Source organism: Gekko japonicus, unplaced genomic scaffold (genome assembly GCF_001447785.1).
Source record: "Gekko japonicus isolate JY-2015 unplaced genomic scaffold, Gekko_japonicus_V1.1 scaffold1636, whole genome shotgun sequence".
Classification (NCBI taxonomy): domain Eukaryota; kingdom Metazoa; phylum Chordata; class Lepidosauria; order Squamata; family Gekkonidae; genus Gekko; species Gekko japonicus.
The window spans coordinates 7,167-24,244 of record NW_015176023.1 but is presented as its reverse complement, the minus strand read 5'-3'; the positions used below and the strand labels follow the sequence as shown (position 1 = coordinate 24,244).

The 17,078-nt window shown below is 50.5% G+C and overlaps 1 protein-coding gene across 1 annotated transcript in view; it reads left to right on the top strand.

Moving 5' to 3' along the window:
* The window catches only part of WNK4 (WNK lysine deficient protein kinase 4), a 74,986-nt gene extending 59,142 nt beyond the window's left edge, over positions 1-15,844 (top strand). Inside the window, exons 16-22 of the mRNA XM_015426589.1 lie at positions 725-1,218; positions 3,452-3,551; positions 4,874-5,189; positions 5,296-5,501; positions 7,607-7,707; positions 11,344-11,397; positions 15,143-15,844. Of these exons, the coding sequence (XP_015282075.1) occupies positions 725-1,218; positions 3,452-3,551; positions 4,874-5,189; positions 5,296-5,501; positions 7,607-7,707; positions 11,344-11,397 (1,271 nt within the window). The 3' untranslated portion in view covers positions 15,143-15,844. The remainder of the gene's footprint in view (positions 1-724; positions 1,219-3,451; positions 3,552-4,873; positions 5,190-5,295; positions 5,502-7,606; positions 7,708-11,343; positions 11,398-15,142) is intronic.
* The last annotated feature ends 1,234 nt before the right edge of the window (positions 15,845-17,078 follow it).

The window sequence follows — 17,078 nt, the reverse complement described above, 5'->3', positions numbered from 1 at the left end:
TAGCAGTTCGAAAGCAAGAAATTGCAAGTAGATAAATAAGCCCCACTTCAGTGGGAAGGTAAACAGCGTTCCGTGCGCCTTGGTGTTTAGTCATGCCGGCCACATGGCCATGGAAACGTCTTCGGACAGCGCTGGCTCTTCGGCTTTGAAACGGAGATGAGCACCGCAACCCTAGAGTCGGATTCGACTGGCTTTCGAGCAAGGGGACCTTTACCTTTACCTTTTTAAGACCACAGCAATGCATAGACAGGAATGACACTGCAGGGAATCGCACGCTAAGCTCAGAAACCAGATGAGGTTGGGCCATGTTGACAGGGGCTTAGACTGCGCTGGGGGAGGGTTTCAGTGGATTCTGCAGTCCCCGTCCAGCCCTCAAATCCACATCCTAAAAGGGATGACTCTCCTCCTCCCCTGTGTCTTTACCAAATAATCTATATTCTTGGGAAATCAAGAATTCTGCGAGCAGAATGAATTACTTTAAACCCTAAGAGCTTATACCCACACCCCACACAGATGTGCTGGATGTGCATTACTCGGTAGCACAGTTTTTATTCTACTGTAGTACAAAATGTGTAGGGGTGTGTGTGTGTGTGTGTGTGTGCAGACTTGGCTGTGCTGGCAGGGGGTGCATTTTGCCACAGGGCCAGCGAGAGCCAGCCTCCCTCCCCTGCCTGCTTTCCAGCCGGGCGTTCGTTCACCTGGGGCTTTGCATTTCTCTTTGCAGGTGCCCCTAGCATAGCTGCACAGACCTGGACCTCTCGCCCCGCGGTGCCAGCGACTCCTCCCTACCTGCTCCCAGTGTCCCAACCGATCCCCCCACCAGGCGCCCTCCCTCCTCCCGTGTCCCTCGCTTTACCCACTGTCCCCTCTGTTGGCACTACTGGGCACACACCCCCTCTCCCTCTCTGGACCTCCTCTCCTTCCCCTTCACCATCCCTGTTCTCTCTTGCCAATGTCTTCTCCCTAGCCGTGATGAGTGTGGCCCAGTCGCTTCTGCCAGCTGTTTCTGGAGTCCCTGCCCAGGCAGGCCCTGTCTACACCTCCCCTGTCCCACAGTCACCAGGGCCCTGCCCACCCAGCCAGGCTGCTGCCCATTTCATCTACCCGGAGACGGTGCCTCCCACTCAACCGGCCCCACTGGCCAATGGGCTCTTTGGGCCGCAGGCGTCTCCGCTGCCCTCCGACACCTCTGCTGCGGAGAGTCCTGACAACAGCCTGGTAAGCCGGGCTGGAACGGGGGTGTCTTTGCCTGTGGGTGGTGGGGCGGGGACAGACCGAGAAGGCACGGCCTCCCAACCTCGGCATTTCGTATAAGGAAAACGTATATAAAATGTTCCACAGATGGTATTGGTCACCGGATAAATTAGCTAAACGTTTTTCTGGGTATTCCAACTTATGCTGGAAATGTAAAACGAATATTGGGACCTTTTACCATATGTGGTGGAAATGTCGTAAAATACAAGGCTATTGGGAAATGGTGCGGAAAATAATTCAAGAAATTCTAGAAAAAAAACTTAGCACTAAAACCAGAAATATATCTGTTAAATATAATCCCAGATAGATATAATGTGCAAGAATCGTGTCTATTAGTTTATATAATAACTGCTGCTCGACTATTATTGGCTAAAAATTGGAAATTTGGAATAATACCCTCTAGAGTAGAACTGATGTATAAGATACTAGAATTAGCACAAATGGATAATTTCAGTTTGACATTACAAAATCAAAACGAGAAGGTACATGCGGAGAGATGGTTAAAGGTGTATAAATGGTTAGATAACTTGTTAAGTGTTTAATGACTCTACTATATATGTAAGGATTACTGATGGAATGTCTGATTTGTAAAACTGAAAATTTAAAAAAAATTGCGAAGAAAAAAAGAAAAGAAGGAAGAGCAGTTGCCAAGTTACAGGAATGGGCATTGGTGCTCTGCCCGGCTGGCCTGCTTGCTGGCCGTTGGGATGGAGTGGCCGAGCTTGGGCAGAATTTCTCCGCTGTCAGCAACTGCTTGGCTGGCCTTGGGGGAAGCTTCATCACCCTCATTCCTGCATCTCTGCAACACAGATAATAAGAACGGGGGCTTCGACGATGCAGGGGATCCTGCCCCCCCCTATAGTAGAACTTTAAGATACCTTAAGCTGGAGCTTGAAACGTCGACGCGGTTACCTCTTCAGAATAGAGACCTCTTGCTCTCCCCCCCAGCCCCAAGCCAGCCCTGGTGGTTTTTAATCTCGTGGGCTGGTGGCAGCAGCAGCTCTGATCGCCCAGACGAGCCTGACCTTCTCGGAGTCTGGAAGCAAAGAGGGCTGGTATCGGGACAGGAGACCACCAGTCCAGGCAGGGGCTGCTGCACAGAGGGAGGGGGGTGGCGTGCCCCCTCTGCTCCTCTCGCACCTTGGAAACCCCACGAGGTGGAACAGGACGGGGCCGCCCACTGAACGGCACACATGTGAGCACGCACGAGGTTGTGGCGGACGGTTAAGAAGGCCACGGAAATAAAATGTGCACACCCTCCCAGGAGAGAACATGGAATATCTCCCATCAGTCATCTGAAGCTATCAAATTGGCCTGTAGGTGGGGGTGTGTGGAGGAGGAGGAGGAGGAGATGGGATTTATACCCTGCCCTTCACTACCCGAAGGTGTCTCAGAGCGGCTCACAAACTCCCTTCCCTTCCCCTCCCCACCACAGACACCCTGTGAGGCAGGTGGGGCTGAGAGAGCTCTTGACAGAAACGGCTCATTTTCAAGAACAGCTCTTATCAGAACTATGGCTTGCCCAAGGTCATCCAGCCAGGTGCACGTGGAGGAGTGGGGAATCAAACCTGGTTCTCCCTTCACTCCCCAAAGGTGTCTCAGAGCGGCTGACAAACTCCTTTCCCTCCCCCTCCCCACAACAGACACCCTGTGAGGCAGGTGGGGCTGAGAGAGCTCTTGACAGAAACGGCTCATTTTCAAGAACAGCTCTTATCAGAACTACGGCTTGCCCAAGGTCATCCAGCCAGTTAAACGGCTCTTTTTTCAAGAACAGCTCTTATCAGAACTACAGCTTGCCCAAGGTCATCCAGCCAGGTGCAAGTGGAGGAGTGGGGGAATCAAACCCGGTTCTCCCAGATTAGAGTCCGCGCACTTCACCACTACACCAAACTGGTGTGCGTGTGTCTTATATCTTTTTGGGGTATCCCGTAGTTGCCCCTCTTCATCCCGGTTCCTGAGGATGCTGCCGGCAGAGCACCTGGCTCTCACCGCTCGTGTGACTTGCTGCTGGGTCAGGAGGCCCACGGCCTGAGCTCAGTCTGCTGCCCGGGGACCACGAGGCCACCTGCTGTCCTGGGAGGGAGGGGCCCTGGAGGGCAGGAGGCAGGAGGCAGGCAGTCAGAGGAGGGCACAAAGGGAGTGAGTGCCCTGGCCCACCACTCACTCTCTCTCTCTCTCTCTCTCTCTCTCTCAACAGGCAACCTCTTCCGCCTTCCTCCATTCCGGTTCACACCTCGTTGGATCGGATTCTCCTGCCCCCACCTCCCACCTCGCCCGGCTCTTCCCCATCAGTGAAGGTGAGGAGGGACAGGAGGGTGTGTGGGGCTGTGGCCCTGGGATTTGGGGGCCTGGGGCAAGGCCCGAGTCGGGAAGCCTTTTCTGTTCCCTAATAAAAGGCCAGATGGCGAACGACCTTCCCACAAGTGGGGACTGTAGGCGTCAGTCTGCCTGGTGTCTTCCAGGGGTGTCACGTTAAAAATCCACATAGACAACATGATGATTTTTTGCTGCTGGTAGGAGAAATGTTGGCTTGAAGCTCAACATCAAAAAAACTAAGATCATGGCATCCAGCCCCATCACACCCTGGCAAATAGAAGGGGAAGTCGTGGACGTAGTGACAGACTTCACGTTCCTGGGATCCCAGATCACCGCAGACTGTGACAGCAGCCATGAAATTAAAAGACGCCTGCTCCTTGGGAGGGAAGCGATGGCGAACCTAAACAGCATGATAAAAAGTAGAGACATCACCCTGCCAACAAAAGTCCGCATGGTCAAAGCAATGGTATTCCCAGTAGTCATGTATGGCTGCGAGAGTTGGACTATAAGGAAGGCCGAGCGCCGAAGAATAGATTCTTTTGAACTATGGTGCTGGAGAAGACTCTTGAGAGTCCCTTGGACTGCAAGAAGATCAAATCAGTCAATCCTATAAGAAATCAACCCTGACTGTTCCCTGGAAGGCCAGATAATGAAATGGAAGCTCAGATACTTTGGCCCCACCCAATGAGAAGGGAGCCCTCACTGGAGAAGAAGACCCTGATGCTGGGAAAGATTGAAGGTCAAAGAAAGAAGACGTGGACGGCAAAGGATGAGATGGTTAGACAGTGTCATCGATGCAACGAACATGAAGTTGAGCCGACTTCAGAGGACGGCGGAAGACAGGAGGGCCTGGCGTGATCTGGTCCATGGAGTCGCGAAGAGTCGGACTCGACTGTGCGACTGAACAACAACAACAACAACAATGGAGAAATGTTGAATGTTTATTTTGAAATTATAGTAAGCCTAAGAAAAACAGTTATTTCTTGTTCTCCCCCCTCCCACTACGGCACAGATTCCCACGGGAGGTCTGCAATGTTCCCTCTAAGCTGTGGAGTCCTGTGAGCAAAAATTCTACTTTGTGAGCTGCTGGCATTGAAGGTGTGAGCGAGCGATTTGGCGACTGCATAAATCAGTTTGCTCTGGAGCCCCGTCCCTTCCTGAGCGAAGACAAAAATGTGTGAGCCGGAGGCTAAAAAACTGTGAGCTAGCTCACACTAACTCAGCTTTAGAGGGAACACGGGAGGTCTCCCCTCCCCTCTCCTCCCCACAGTAACCGTGCCCATCTGCTCTCCTCCACCTCTAGAGCCCAAGCCACAGATCCTGGGCCGCTTCTGCGTGACGCCAACCCGGGATGTGCCCCCTGAGATCCCTCCGAAGGCCGACGGGCCCACCTCCTCCAGCGCCTCAGAGTCGGGCAGCGAGTCTCCAGGCGGGACCCCAGTCCAGGAGGCAGAGGAGGGCACCACGCCGGTGGCGGAAGGAGAGGGGGAAGGGGATGCCCATTCCAGCACCCACGTCTGGGTGAACTACCTGTACAGCACCTCCTATCCGAGCAGCGACGATACGGACAGTGCTGAAGACGACGACGTCTGGGAGGAGCTGCAGCTCTTGCGCCAGAAGTGAGCGGAGGGCGAGGGGCCCCCCTTTCCCCACTGCTCCCTGACCCCCCCACCCCCACCACCCCGGACTGACGCCTCCCCTTCCTTCTCTCTCCCTTCTGCCCAGGCACCTGTCTGAAGTAGAGATGCTCCAGGCCCAACAGAAGCAAGAAATTGAGGAACTGTATGCCCGCCTGGGCAAGGTGCCGCCTCCTGGCATCGTGTGCCCAGCCGCCATGCTCTCCAGCCGCCAGCGCCGCCTCTCCAAAAGCAGCTTCAGCCTCTTCCCGCGGCGCAACAGTCTGCAGCGCCTGGACATGGGGCAGCCCCAAGGTGAGTGTGACCGGGAAAGGGGAGGAGAACCAGAAAAGGCTGAGCACGCCACGAAAAGATTCAAACTGAGCACTCCATAAATTTAACCAGGGGTCATTTTGTAGAAAAAGAGGTGCAGGAGCCTATTAGCATAACTCATTTGCATATGCCACACCCCCTGACATCACCGGAAGTGTGTCAGAAGGCAACACCCACCGCTCAGGCTCCACTGGACTGTTTTGGATTGCTAGCTATTGGGGGGGACGGGGACGTGCAGATCTGTCCTCGCAGAGGAGGGAGAGCTTGTACCTGAATAAAACTTGGTCTTAAAGGTGCCACTGGACTGTTTTGGACCGGGGGACCGGGGGGGGGGGCTCTGAAACTTACCTGGCTGCTTCTTGCTCTGACTGAGGGCTGCTGGGAGCAGGGGGTGGAGCTTGTTGCATGTGCCCGCCCCCTGGGCTCTTTACTGCCGGAGCTCCGCTCCTGTGCGCTCCTGCAGGAAATGACCCCTGAATTTAACAAAAATATACACAAAACCCCTCATTCACAGAATGGACACTGAGATGTTCACCTGTGGAGTAAGTGGTGATAAATATTCTTCAGATACAACATGGGCAACGCATCAAGATGTACGGTATTTCATATGCCCCTGGATTTAGGCCCAGTCTGCAATGCTGAAAGCTCCAATGGAGTGCTCAGGTACTAATAGAAAAGAATCAGCTGAATTCTGAATTTTACCACTGAGGAAGGCTTGCAGCCGAAATGTGTTTGGTATTGGTTCTTGTATATGGATATAATTTGTACCTTTTGGACCTGTATTTATAATATTGGATATTTGTCTTTATATTAGGGTTAGGTACCTATATGCAGAACCATAGGATTGCAGTTTTAAATGATATTTTAGCACTTTTGAATGTATAATTAAACTATATATTATATTTTGTGCATTAGCACTACGTGCCTGGCTGTATTTTAGGGGTTTTTTGCCGCACCCCCAAGGTGGCTCACTCCCGTACACACCCCCCCCCCATCCTACACCCAGTGAAAGCAGAATCTGGTAAAGAGGACACGGCAGCTAGCGAATGACGCGAGGCGTACCACTTTGAGAGCCAGACGCATTTTGCTGAAGTTGTGATTACAAACGTTAGAAAAACTGGGAAAGTTATCCGCCTTACAAAGCTCCAGAAAGCAAGTTTTTGAGGCAGAGAAATCCCCCCCCCATGCGTCCTGAATACGTCAGTGCCCAGTGAAAAAGCGTTTGGCATCTGTGGATGGTGCAGGTGGCTGGGAATTTAAGCTGTCGTGCCATCCCCATTTTTCATAGCCATCTGTGAGATCACATGCTCGACTTGGAGCGTCAAGATGTGTCCGAAGACCCATATTTGTTGCAGATAATGGGGACATCACGAGTAGGTGCTTTCGAAACATTGTGTGTTGTATATTCTGCTGTGTGCTTAAGGTGGGCAGCCGCGTTGGTCTGAAGCAAGAGAGCAAAGTTCGAGTCCAGTGACACCTTGAAGACCAACAAAGTCTTATTCAAGACGTGAGCTTCTGTGGAATTACAGATCATAGTTGCAGGGCTCTTTTTGTAGAAAAAGCCCAACCGGAACTCATTAGCATAATAGGCCACACCCAACAGCAGAAACTCATTAGCATAGTAGGCCACACACCTGACAGCACAGCTCATTAGCACATTAGGCCGCACCCCCATGTGACCAGAAGTGTGGTTATCCAGCCACACCCACCTTTCCCTTCTTATTCTGTTTACCTTGTTTGTTGTCAAAACCCAGGGTCTTTTTTTGTAGCAGGAACTCCTTTGCATGTTAGGCCACACACCCCTAACGTAGCCAATCCTAATGAGTTTCTGCTGTTGGGTGTGGCCTGTTATGCTAATGCAGTCCTGCTGGGTCTGCTGGGCGTGGACAACTCGGGAGCCAGCCGGAACTCCGTTCCTGTGCGTTCCTGCCCAAAAATAGCCCTGCATAGTTGTATATATAGATGGTGGCTTGTTAAATTAGCATGCAAAACAGTGAAGATGTTTTTCAACAGATCGAAAGAATGACAAGCTTGGTTTCTGGTTACCATCTGTTTGGGTTCAACTAACCCTGTTGACTCCCCCGCAGGGATCATGAGGAGGAATTCTGTCAGCGGCGGGAGCAGCAGTCTCTCCCAGGAGCTGCGGCAGAGCAAGGGAGTGACCTTTGCCAGTGACGTCGGATGCCTGGTGAGACATGACTCACGGGGTCAGTTGGTGGCTGCGGGGGCGAGTGCACGCATGTCTGCTCAGAAGGAGGAGGCCCCACTCTATTCAGTGGGCTTACTCCCAGGAAAGTGCCCTTAGGCTTGTGGCGCCTGAGCCCTGTGCTGGGCAGGCTAGAGAGGGAACCTCCTGTGACCTGCCTTGGCCTGGGAGGAAAGGCGGCGTCATCGGGTCCTGGGGCGGTTGGTTGGCTGGTATCCTGTTTTGGAAGGATGGAGAGTTTGGGTAAAGGCAGAGAGATGAGTTAAGAACATAAGAGACGCCAATGTTGGATCAGGCCAAAGGCCCACCCAGTCCAACACTCTGTGTCACACAGCGGCCAGAAATACCAGGTGCCATCAGGAGGTCCAGCAGTGGGGCCAGGACACAGAAGCCCTCCCACTGTTGAACCCCCCCCCCAAGCACCAAGAAGACAGAGCATCCCTTGCCCCAGAGCCCCTATCTATACCTTGTGGCTCATAGCCACTGATGGACCTCTGCTCCAGATGCTTATCTCATTCCCTTTTGAAGCCGTCCATGCTTGTAGCCGTGGCAGTGAATTCCAAGTGTTAATCACTCTTTGGGTGAAGAAGTACTTCCTTTTATCCGTTCTAACCCAACCGCTCAGCAATTTCATGGAGTGCCCACGAGTTCTTGTCTTGTGAGAAAGGGAGAAAAGTACCTCTTTCTCTACCTGCTCTTTCCCATGCATAATCTTATAAACCTCAATCATGTTACCCCTCAGTCGTCGTTTCTCCAAGCTAAAGAGCCCTAAGCGCTTTCACCTTTCCTCATAGGGGAAGTGTTCCAACCCTTTTATCATGCAAGTTGCCCTTTTCTGCACTTTTTCCAAAGCTATAATATCCTTTTTAAGGTGGGGTGACCAGAAGAGCATCTCTCTTTCTCGAGTTATTCAGTGCCAAAGATTTCCACACTGAGAACTTCTGCAGGTTAAACTGAAGAAATCCATTGGTACCACACCAGAGCCCAACTCTATGATCTTGATTTGATTTGATTTATTAAATTTTTACCCTGCCCTCCCGGCTGAGGGCGGCTCACATAAAAACAACATAAAATGTACAATAGTATAGAATAAAAAATAAAAAGGTAAAGGTTCCCTTGCTCAAAAGCCAGTCGAGTCCGACTCTAGGGGTGCGGTGCTCATCTCCATTTCAAATCCGAAGAGCCAGCGCTGTCCGAAGACGTTTCCGTGGTCATGTGACCGGCATGACTAAACGCCAAGGCGCACGGAACGCTGTTACCTTCCCACTGAAGTGGTACCTATTTATCTACTTGCAATTTCTTGCTTTCGAACTGCTAGGTTGGCAGGAGCTGGAACTAGAGACAGGAGCTCACTCCGTCATGCAGCAACTCGGGTCTCGAACTGCTGAACTACTGACCTTCCACAGCCTGCAGTTCACGTCTTAACCCCTTGAGCCACCGCAGCTCCAGAATAAAAATTAAACAGCATCAATTAATACAAGTGACAGTTCTAAAACCATAAAACATAATAAAGTGCTAGTAGTGATGATTTCACAGTGGTGGTTGTTGCTTAGTTCTCTCATCTTGCATTTTCCTGACAAATAATACAAACGGTATATACCACCGCATCCATAAACTTAATGATAGTTCATTTTCCCCAGTCGGAAAAACATTCACATTAAATTTGGGACTCCTTGTGACCAGCTGCAGAGGGGAAAGTGGTGAATGTTGCTTCTTTCGCCGTCTGGCCCATACATCAGAGAGCCGTGGAAGGGACAGTTTTGTCCAATTAAGCGCTCCCCTTGGCTCAGCCAGCCACAAGGGAGCCATCCAAAAGTGGCTCATTTAAACCAGCCTGCCTTTCCACACTGTGCCGTACAGTGGCCTGTTAGCCTGAATAGATTCTGATCCAGTTTTCCTTGCTGAAGGGGGGCACGGAGGAAGAGACTGCGGTTTGGCGGGGGCGGGGCAGTCTGCGGCCATTCCTTCTGCCGTTTGTCCTGTCCTCCATTTGTTATCCCCCGCCACCCCAGACACATCTTAGATGATAAGGACCTCTCACGCTGGGATCCTTCTACTTCGTAAACTGATGGCGCGATATAGAAATGATGCAGGTTTTCAGTGGGTTGCCCACTGTTATGAATTAGTAAAGGTAAAGGTCTCCCTTGCTCGAAAGCCAGTCGAATCTGACTCTAGGGTTGCGGTGCTCATCTCCGTTTCCAAGCCGAAGAGCCAGCGCTGTCCGAAGACGTTTCCGTGGTCATGTGGCCGGCATGACTAAACACCGAGGCCGTGCACGGAACGCTGTTCCCTTCCCACCGAAGTGGTCCCTATTTATCTACTTGCAATTTCTTGCTTTCGAGCTGCTAGGTTGGCAGGAGCTGGAACTAGAGACGGGAGCTCACTCCGTCTTGCGGCATACTCGGGTCTCGAACGGCTGAACGACTGACCTTCCGCAGCCTGCAGTTCAGTGTCTTAACCCCTTGAGCCACCGCAGCTCCTATACTGTTATGAATTGCAAGTCAATAAATATGTTAATCACTGCCCTGTCATTAAAGTAGAGAGGATGCTATCACACCTGAAATTGTGGGGGGGGGGCAGGGAGAAAGAAAGGAACCAGGTAGGGCCTTATGTCTACAGGAAGGGCAGTGACAGAGTTATCAAATACTGCTGAACGTCATGCTGAGCTCAAATTCCCACTTAACGATAAAGCTCCTTGGCTAACCATGAGCCAGTGTTAGTTTAACCTGCCTCACAGTGGAGTTCCCTGTGCCCCAGTTACGCAGCTCCGAGTTCCCCAGAGGGTTAATGGCTAAACTGCAAACACAATAAAGAAGTTCCATCATATACATCCCTCTCTCTCTCTCTCTCATACTGTTTCGACAGGGAGGGAAACATTTGTCGTAAGTAAGGATTGAAGGCCTGCAACAAAAATGCGTAGGCAGCTGGAATCTTTTGAGAAAGGCAATCCAAAACGATAACCAGCAATCCAATCCCTGATGCACATGGGGTACAAACAAATTAGTAGGAAAGGGGTGCTGTTAAATTGGCAACAGATAATGTACTAAAAGGAGCTGCAGTGGCTCAAGTGGTTAAGACGCTGAACGGCAGGCTGTGGAAGGTCGGTAGTTCAGCAGTTCAAGACTCGGGTGTGCCGCATGACGGAGTGAGCTCCCGTCTCTAGTTCCAGCTCCTGCCAACCAAGCAGTTCGAAAGCAAGAAATTGCAAGTAGATAAATAGGTACCACTTCAGTGGGAAGGTAACAGCGTTCCGTGCACGGCCTTGGTGTTTAGTCATGCCGGCCACATGACCACGGAAACGTCTTCGGACAGCGCTGGCTCTTCGGCTTTGAAGCAGAGATGAGCACCGCAACCCTAGAGTCGGACTCGACTGGCTTTCGAGCAAGGGAACCTTTACCTTTCAATGTACTAAAGGGAGGTTTCCTCCCCCATCTCCAAGGCCTGGAAAAAGGAATGGGCTTTTGCGTGTGTGCGGTCAAGCCCCAAGCCCTATAACTGAATCCGGAAACAGTCTTCCAAATGTGCACAGGCTCCCGACCACTCTGGCTTGTGCAGAAATTCCTGCTCTAGATGCACTTGATGCATCTTTGCTGCTTTCCCCTTTGACCTACCTTTTAGATCATTGGCTGCCTGGATGTGGCGCGAGCCCTGCTTTGGAACCTGTGCAGATAGGTAGCTATTACCAGCTGCGCGCTGCTGCCTTGCTTCACCTCTTTGGCCTCTTGCCTTCCCCTTCTTGAATGGTACATTGCAAAGTGTGTGTGTGTGAGAGAGCATCTGTAACATTTGCATCTTAATCTGCGTGTTCTAGTATTCAATATTGTCACTTTGTACCAGATATTACTTTTTAGGGCATTAATCATTTCCCTCAATAAAGCTTTCTCTGACTTCACCATCAAGTACTGAGTAGTAGCGCCACTAGCAAGTTTGTCACTTTGTCAAATGACCCTTTGGTTGCAGCTTGCACTGGCCATTGCCAATATTTCTCCCTTATGCTGAAGCTACCTTAGTATGAATTGGGACCAAACCGGAGAGCAGACCCATTCACACGGACTGGTGTGTCTACAGCACGCCAGTATTCCCCAACCACACACACTAACAGGTAGGGATAGTCTTGTTAGCAGTAGAATTTCTACTCAATGTTTTACCATCTGAGGTTAATTCCCATGTTAAATAATAATAATAATAATATTTCAATTTACTGATCGCTCAATCCTTGCAGAGCTGCCGGCTCTGAGCGATTTACAGTTGCTCATGTGTTGACACGGGACTAACAATGATGGGGGTAAGGGAGGACAACATATATCATTTTTAATCACACACACTTCGCAGTCGACAGGGAGAGTTTGGTCAGCTGTAAGCATCAGACGTGTTCTGGCAGCATTTTCAGCGTCGCTTGATGTCGTCAGCATTTTTCTCGGTCGCAGTGCACCACTGCCACCGTCTGGCCGGAAGGGCCCATTGCAGGCTTTTCTTTGACGCTGCGTAGATCTCTCTCGGCTTTTGAGCTTACGTGCGGACCTTCCGTTTGTCGGCTAACACTTCCCACCCTCTCTAAGGAGTGGTACACATTTTATCTACTCACCGAAGCTTTCGAACCGCTGGGTGGACGGCGAGTAGATAAAATCCATGGGCCATTAGAATTTCCCCTTCTCTAAATGTTGTGCATCCTTTATTAAAATTTCACAAGCTGTTCCCAAGCCTTATCAGACATATACAAAGCTGAAGTGCTCTCTGAAGAATATAATCTGCCTTTGATGAAGAGATCTAGTCCACCTTTTAGGTTCCCAAGGTAATGTTAGAAATAACAGGTTGGATCTAATAGACTGGATGCAAACAGCCTCTTCATTGACTCTTGCCCAGTTCCCCTGCTTACCACAGTGCCCCCCCCAAAAAAAAACCCTTGGCTTTTGTTCATGCAAGTCCCCTGATCCCCAGCTTAGGGGACCCCTCACTCTTTTTTCAACAGCAGAAAAGCTGGCTGTGTCCAGTTCATTTGTTGGGGTCCATCAGCCCAAGGAGTGTAAAGTATTCATCCTGATTTGAAAAATGGACCTCTTAAAACTTTGTTCTTAAGTAGGCATAACCTTGATTCTGTAGATTATTTTGAAAACTTTTGTTCTGTTTGGCCCTTTCAACCAATAATACCTCTTTCAGTTTAACAGATTGATTTAATCCATTTATATTCCGTGAAGAATTCGGATTCCCTCAGTTTCCCCCTGACTCTTATTTCCAGCCCCATGTTTATTACAGAAGCGTTTGCCTCTCCAGAAGTCACTTGCATCCCTTTCCTTATTTTGGCTGCTCTGTATTATCCTGAGATTTCAGAGGAGAGGACATTTGCTGGCCTTCCTCTAACAAATTTCCTGTAAGCCAGATCAAAAACTTGAAAGGAATGGATACATTTACAATGGATGTTACACATTCTTGTTGGTTCCCTGTGTATTGGGACGTAGATCTGCCAATCTCAAGGGCACTTTGGTCTTTTAAATTTAACTTTTCACCCATTTGACCCTGACGTACAACTTCTTCAGTACAAAGAAAGATTAGTTGCCTGTATTAATTCTATATATAGATTCTCCGCGCCCACGGCACATGTAGCATCTAACTGTAAATATTTTACAAAGGGACTTTGTTAGTTTCTGAAAATGCAACTGAGGTGCTTTTTGCCTTTGGAATGATTTCATTTCTTCACATTTGCTAATTACTAATTCTAATGCTGTATGTTGGTTTTGTTTCTCTACTTACATTCTTTTGTTTCTGACTAGGTTGATGTAGCCAGTTATGGCTCTGAAGATATTTTATATGCTTTAATAGGTCCACTTGTATTTTCAAACTTCTTAATCTTTTTGGCAGCTGACTTTCTTTCTTTCCTTCCTCCCTCATTTATTTCAAAGATTCATCTCCCACCCAACACTTAGCCCAAAGGCTGTTGGTGGTTCCCATGTAATGCACCATAAATCAAATGCAGAAATACAGTGGAGCTTCATAAAAATCCATCCCCAAAGCCCAGAAACCCCCCCCCCCATCATCATGACAGCAGGACATTTTTTTCTTCTAAAAGGTAAAGGTAAAGGTCCCCTTGCTCGAAAGCTCATCTCCGTTTCAAAGCCGAAGAGCCAGCGCTGTCCGAAGACGTTTCTGTGGTCATGTGGCCGGCATGACTAAACACCAAGGCGCACGGAACGCTGTGACCTTCCCACCGAAGTGGTACCTATTTATCTACTTGCAATTTCTTGCTTTCGAACTGCTAGGTTGGCAGGAGCTGGAACTAGAGATGGGAGCTCACTCCATCATGCGGCAACTCGGGTCTTGAACTGTTGAACTACCGACCTTCCACAGCCTGCAGTTCAGCGTCTTAACCACTTGAGCCACCACCTAAAAACCATTACAGCCAATTTTAAAACAAATCAGTTTAAATCAGGAGATAAGAAGTAAGAGCATCAGAGCAGAATACATTTTTAAATCAATCAGCAGGCTGCAAATAACAAACAACAAAACATCAAAAGCTCTTCTTCACTTCCGGTGCTAGGAGGGCATTCCATAACTGAGTGGGATTATAGATTAGTTTTGTGCACTTTATTTTACTTTCATGGGTTTGGCTGCCTCATAATTCGGATATATTTGGGAAGCGGGATGGAGAAAGTGTATATTCTCTTTAAGATCACGAAACATCACTGCACTCCGCCTGCCTCTCTTGAAGAATGGAAGCCCAGGCTCCCAGGTGCTGCATTCAGCCTGGAAATCCCAGGGACCTGCAGCCAGCTCCACGGTCAGATTCCTGGACCGCCCATTCTGGTGGGAGCCCTCCTTGGTCTCTCCCACTCCCGCTGCCCAATAATCCTCCAGTGGGATTTTCCAGGGAGTGACAAAGTCATAGCCTGCTTGTGTCAACTAAATTAGTCTCGGCATGGCATAGCATGGCATGGCAGGATGGATGGATGGATGGCAGGATGGATGGGTAGATGGATAGATGGATGGATGGGTAGATGGATGGATGGATGGATAGATAGATGGATGGATGGCAGGGTAGATGGATGGATGGGTGGATGGATGGATGGATGGATAGATGGATGGATGGATAGATGGATAGATGGATGGATGGATAGATAGATAGATAGATAGATAGATAGATAGATAGATATAAAAAAACAGGTAAAACAATGACAACATTGTCAACCATAAAAGTGTTGCATGAGTGGATGAGTGGCTGTTGTGGCCTCTTCTCTGATGGAAGCTTGAGGGAGGGACTTCTCCGTGGGAACTGGGGTCCAGGATTCAACCTGGCACTTTCCTGCATGCAAAGCGTGTGCTCTAGCCCAGAGCTCTGGAGCCCCCTGTGGCAGCAGAAGGGCCAACTTTGTGCGTGCTTTGTGTGGCGCCTGTGCCCCTCACACATCTCCCCTTCTCTCTGCAGTAGCCGTCCTGTCTGTAGACTCTTACGTGGACTACCTCAGCCTGCTGCCCACCGCCCAAGGACAGGAGCAGACAGCCCGGGACTCTGCCCGTGAGCAACGCCCTCCGCAGTGGGAGACTGACGCAGCAGCTGCCTTGTGCCACGTGCCGCCCCCGACCGCGCCAGAGCAGTGGAAGGGACGGAGCCTGGAGGTGGCGGGACAGCCCCGGGGGGGGGGGGACTCGGCCTGCCCTGAGCGAGCAGAGAGGGGGCGGCCTCCCACTGCCAGCTGCACCCAGAAGCCACGGCCCTTTGGCTCAGGGACACCTCGTGTACCGAGGGCAGGGTGCCTGTGCCTCCAGTGCCAGCTCTCGAAGGGGGGAGGCCGTAGCAGAAGCAGGGTGGCCTGCGCCTGAGGGCAGAGCCGTTGCGCTGTGATGCAGCTCCTCCTGCTCCCAGCCAGATCGAAGCGGGTTGACGCAGATGCCGGGAAGGACGCTGGCAAAGGCAAGCCGTGCAGGTGCCTTTCTTGGCTTAGTTCCCAGAGCTCGCCACAGTCTTTCAGCCGCTGCCTTAAGGAGCAAGCCTGCAGAACGTTAAAGGGATCGGGTCCCTTTCTTGCATCCCTTGCCTCAGCCCACAGGCCGTGCTCTCGATAGCTTTGGCGCCTCGTCTTTCTGCTGTTGGTCACCTTGCCGTGGTGATGGGAACTGTGCTTGGGGGGGGGGGCTTTACTTTTACTTAAAGGGGAACCTGCAGTTTGGAGACAAGCTGTGCTGCTTTCATCTTTGTGTATGGATTTTTAAAATATATATATATATATTTTGGACAGGGAACATTTGCTGCCTCTTTTGTTTTGTTTTTCACGAGTGGAAAGTTCCCACTGAGGAACGCCAGGACATAAGGAGACTTGGCAACGACTATATCTCACGTTGTTGGTCCTAGATACACAGGTTATGGCATTATTCCGAATGTTACGAACACCCTTCACGATTTTACAGGAGGAAATGACAGTGGCACACTCCCATGCTCACTGTGGAGGGGAAACGGCCCTCGGGCACGTGCTCCTGACGCCTAGACTGCGGACAGGACTAGCCAGCACCAATGAAATGGAAAATTCCCTTCCCTTCCTTAAGCCGGTGCGTTTGACAGACAGATGCCGCATTTGGTCCACGGCCAAATGCTGCTGTAATGATTTACTCCACTCCGTAACCGAGTGAGAAAGGGAACGATGTGAGTGACAGCTTGTAAATGGGCAGGAAAGGCAGAAGAGAATACTCCAGACGGGGCCAAGGTTTGCCAGGGTCTTCCTTGTTGACGGAGTTGCTTCTTGGGGCAAAGGGAAAAAGAGAAGTGGCAGGATTCCTTCTGGAGGGGCACAAAGTCAGCTTTGCGTCCAGGAACGCCTTCGAGACCAGCCAGAGTTTCCGGGGGTGGGCGCTTGAGAGACAGAAGCGTCTGACGGAGGGAGCTCCGACGCTCAAAAGCCGACACCCTGAAACTCAGTGAAAAGTACTGGGTTTGCCGCATGGAGGACTCGGACGACGACACGCTGTAGCACACGTTTATTGTACTTAACACAGACAAAGACTGACTCTAACGGCCGACAGGGCCAACTATATACATATCCACCCAGCCACCCCCCATTCCCATTGGAGGGTTTGAATGTCCCGCCAAGGTGGCTATTGGTTGGGGCTGGGGGATCCAGGATCCGAAGTTCCCATTGTTCTAGGATCCAAGCTCTGGCCTGTCCGCGGACCCCTGGTGGCGGTCCGCGTACATAACAGACTCTATGGCATTACAGCCTACTGAGGTCCCTCCCCTCCCTAAACCTTGTCCTCTTCAGGCTCCACCCACAAATCTCCAGGAATTTCCCAACTCAGAGCTGGCAAACCTACGGGTTTCATGTGTTACTGGGGAAGGTTTCTAATTTCATGCTTTGTATGCAGAACAATGC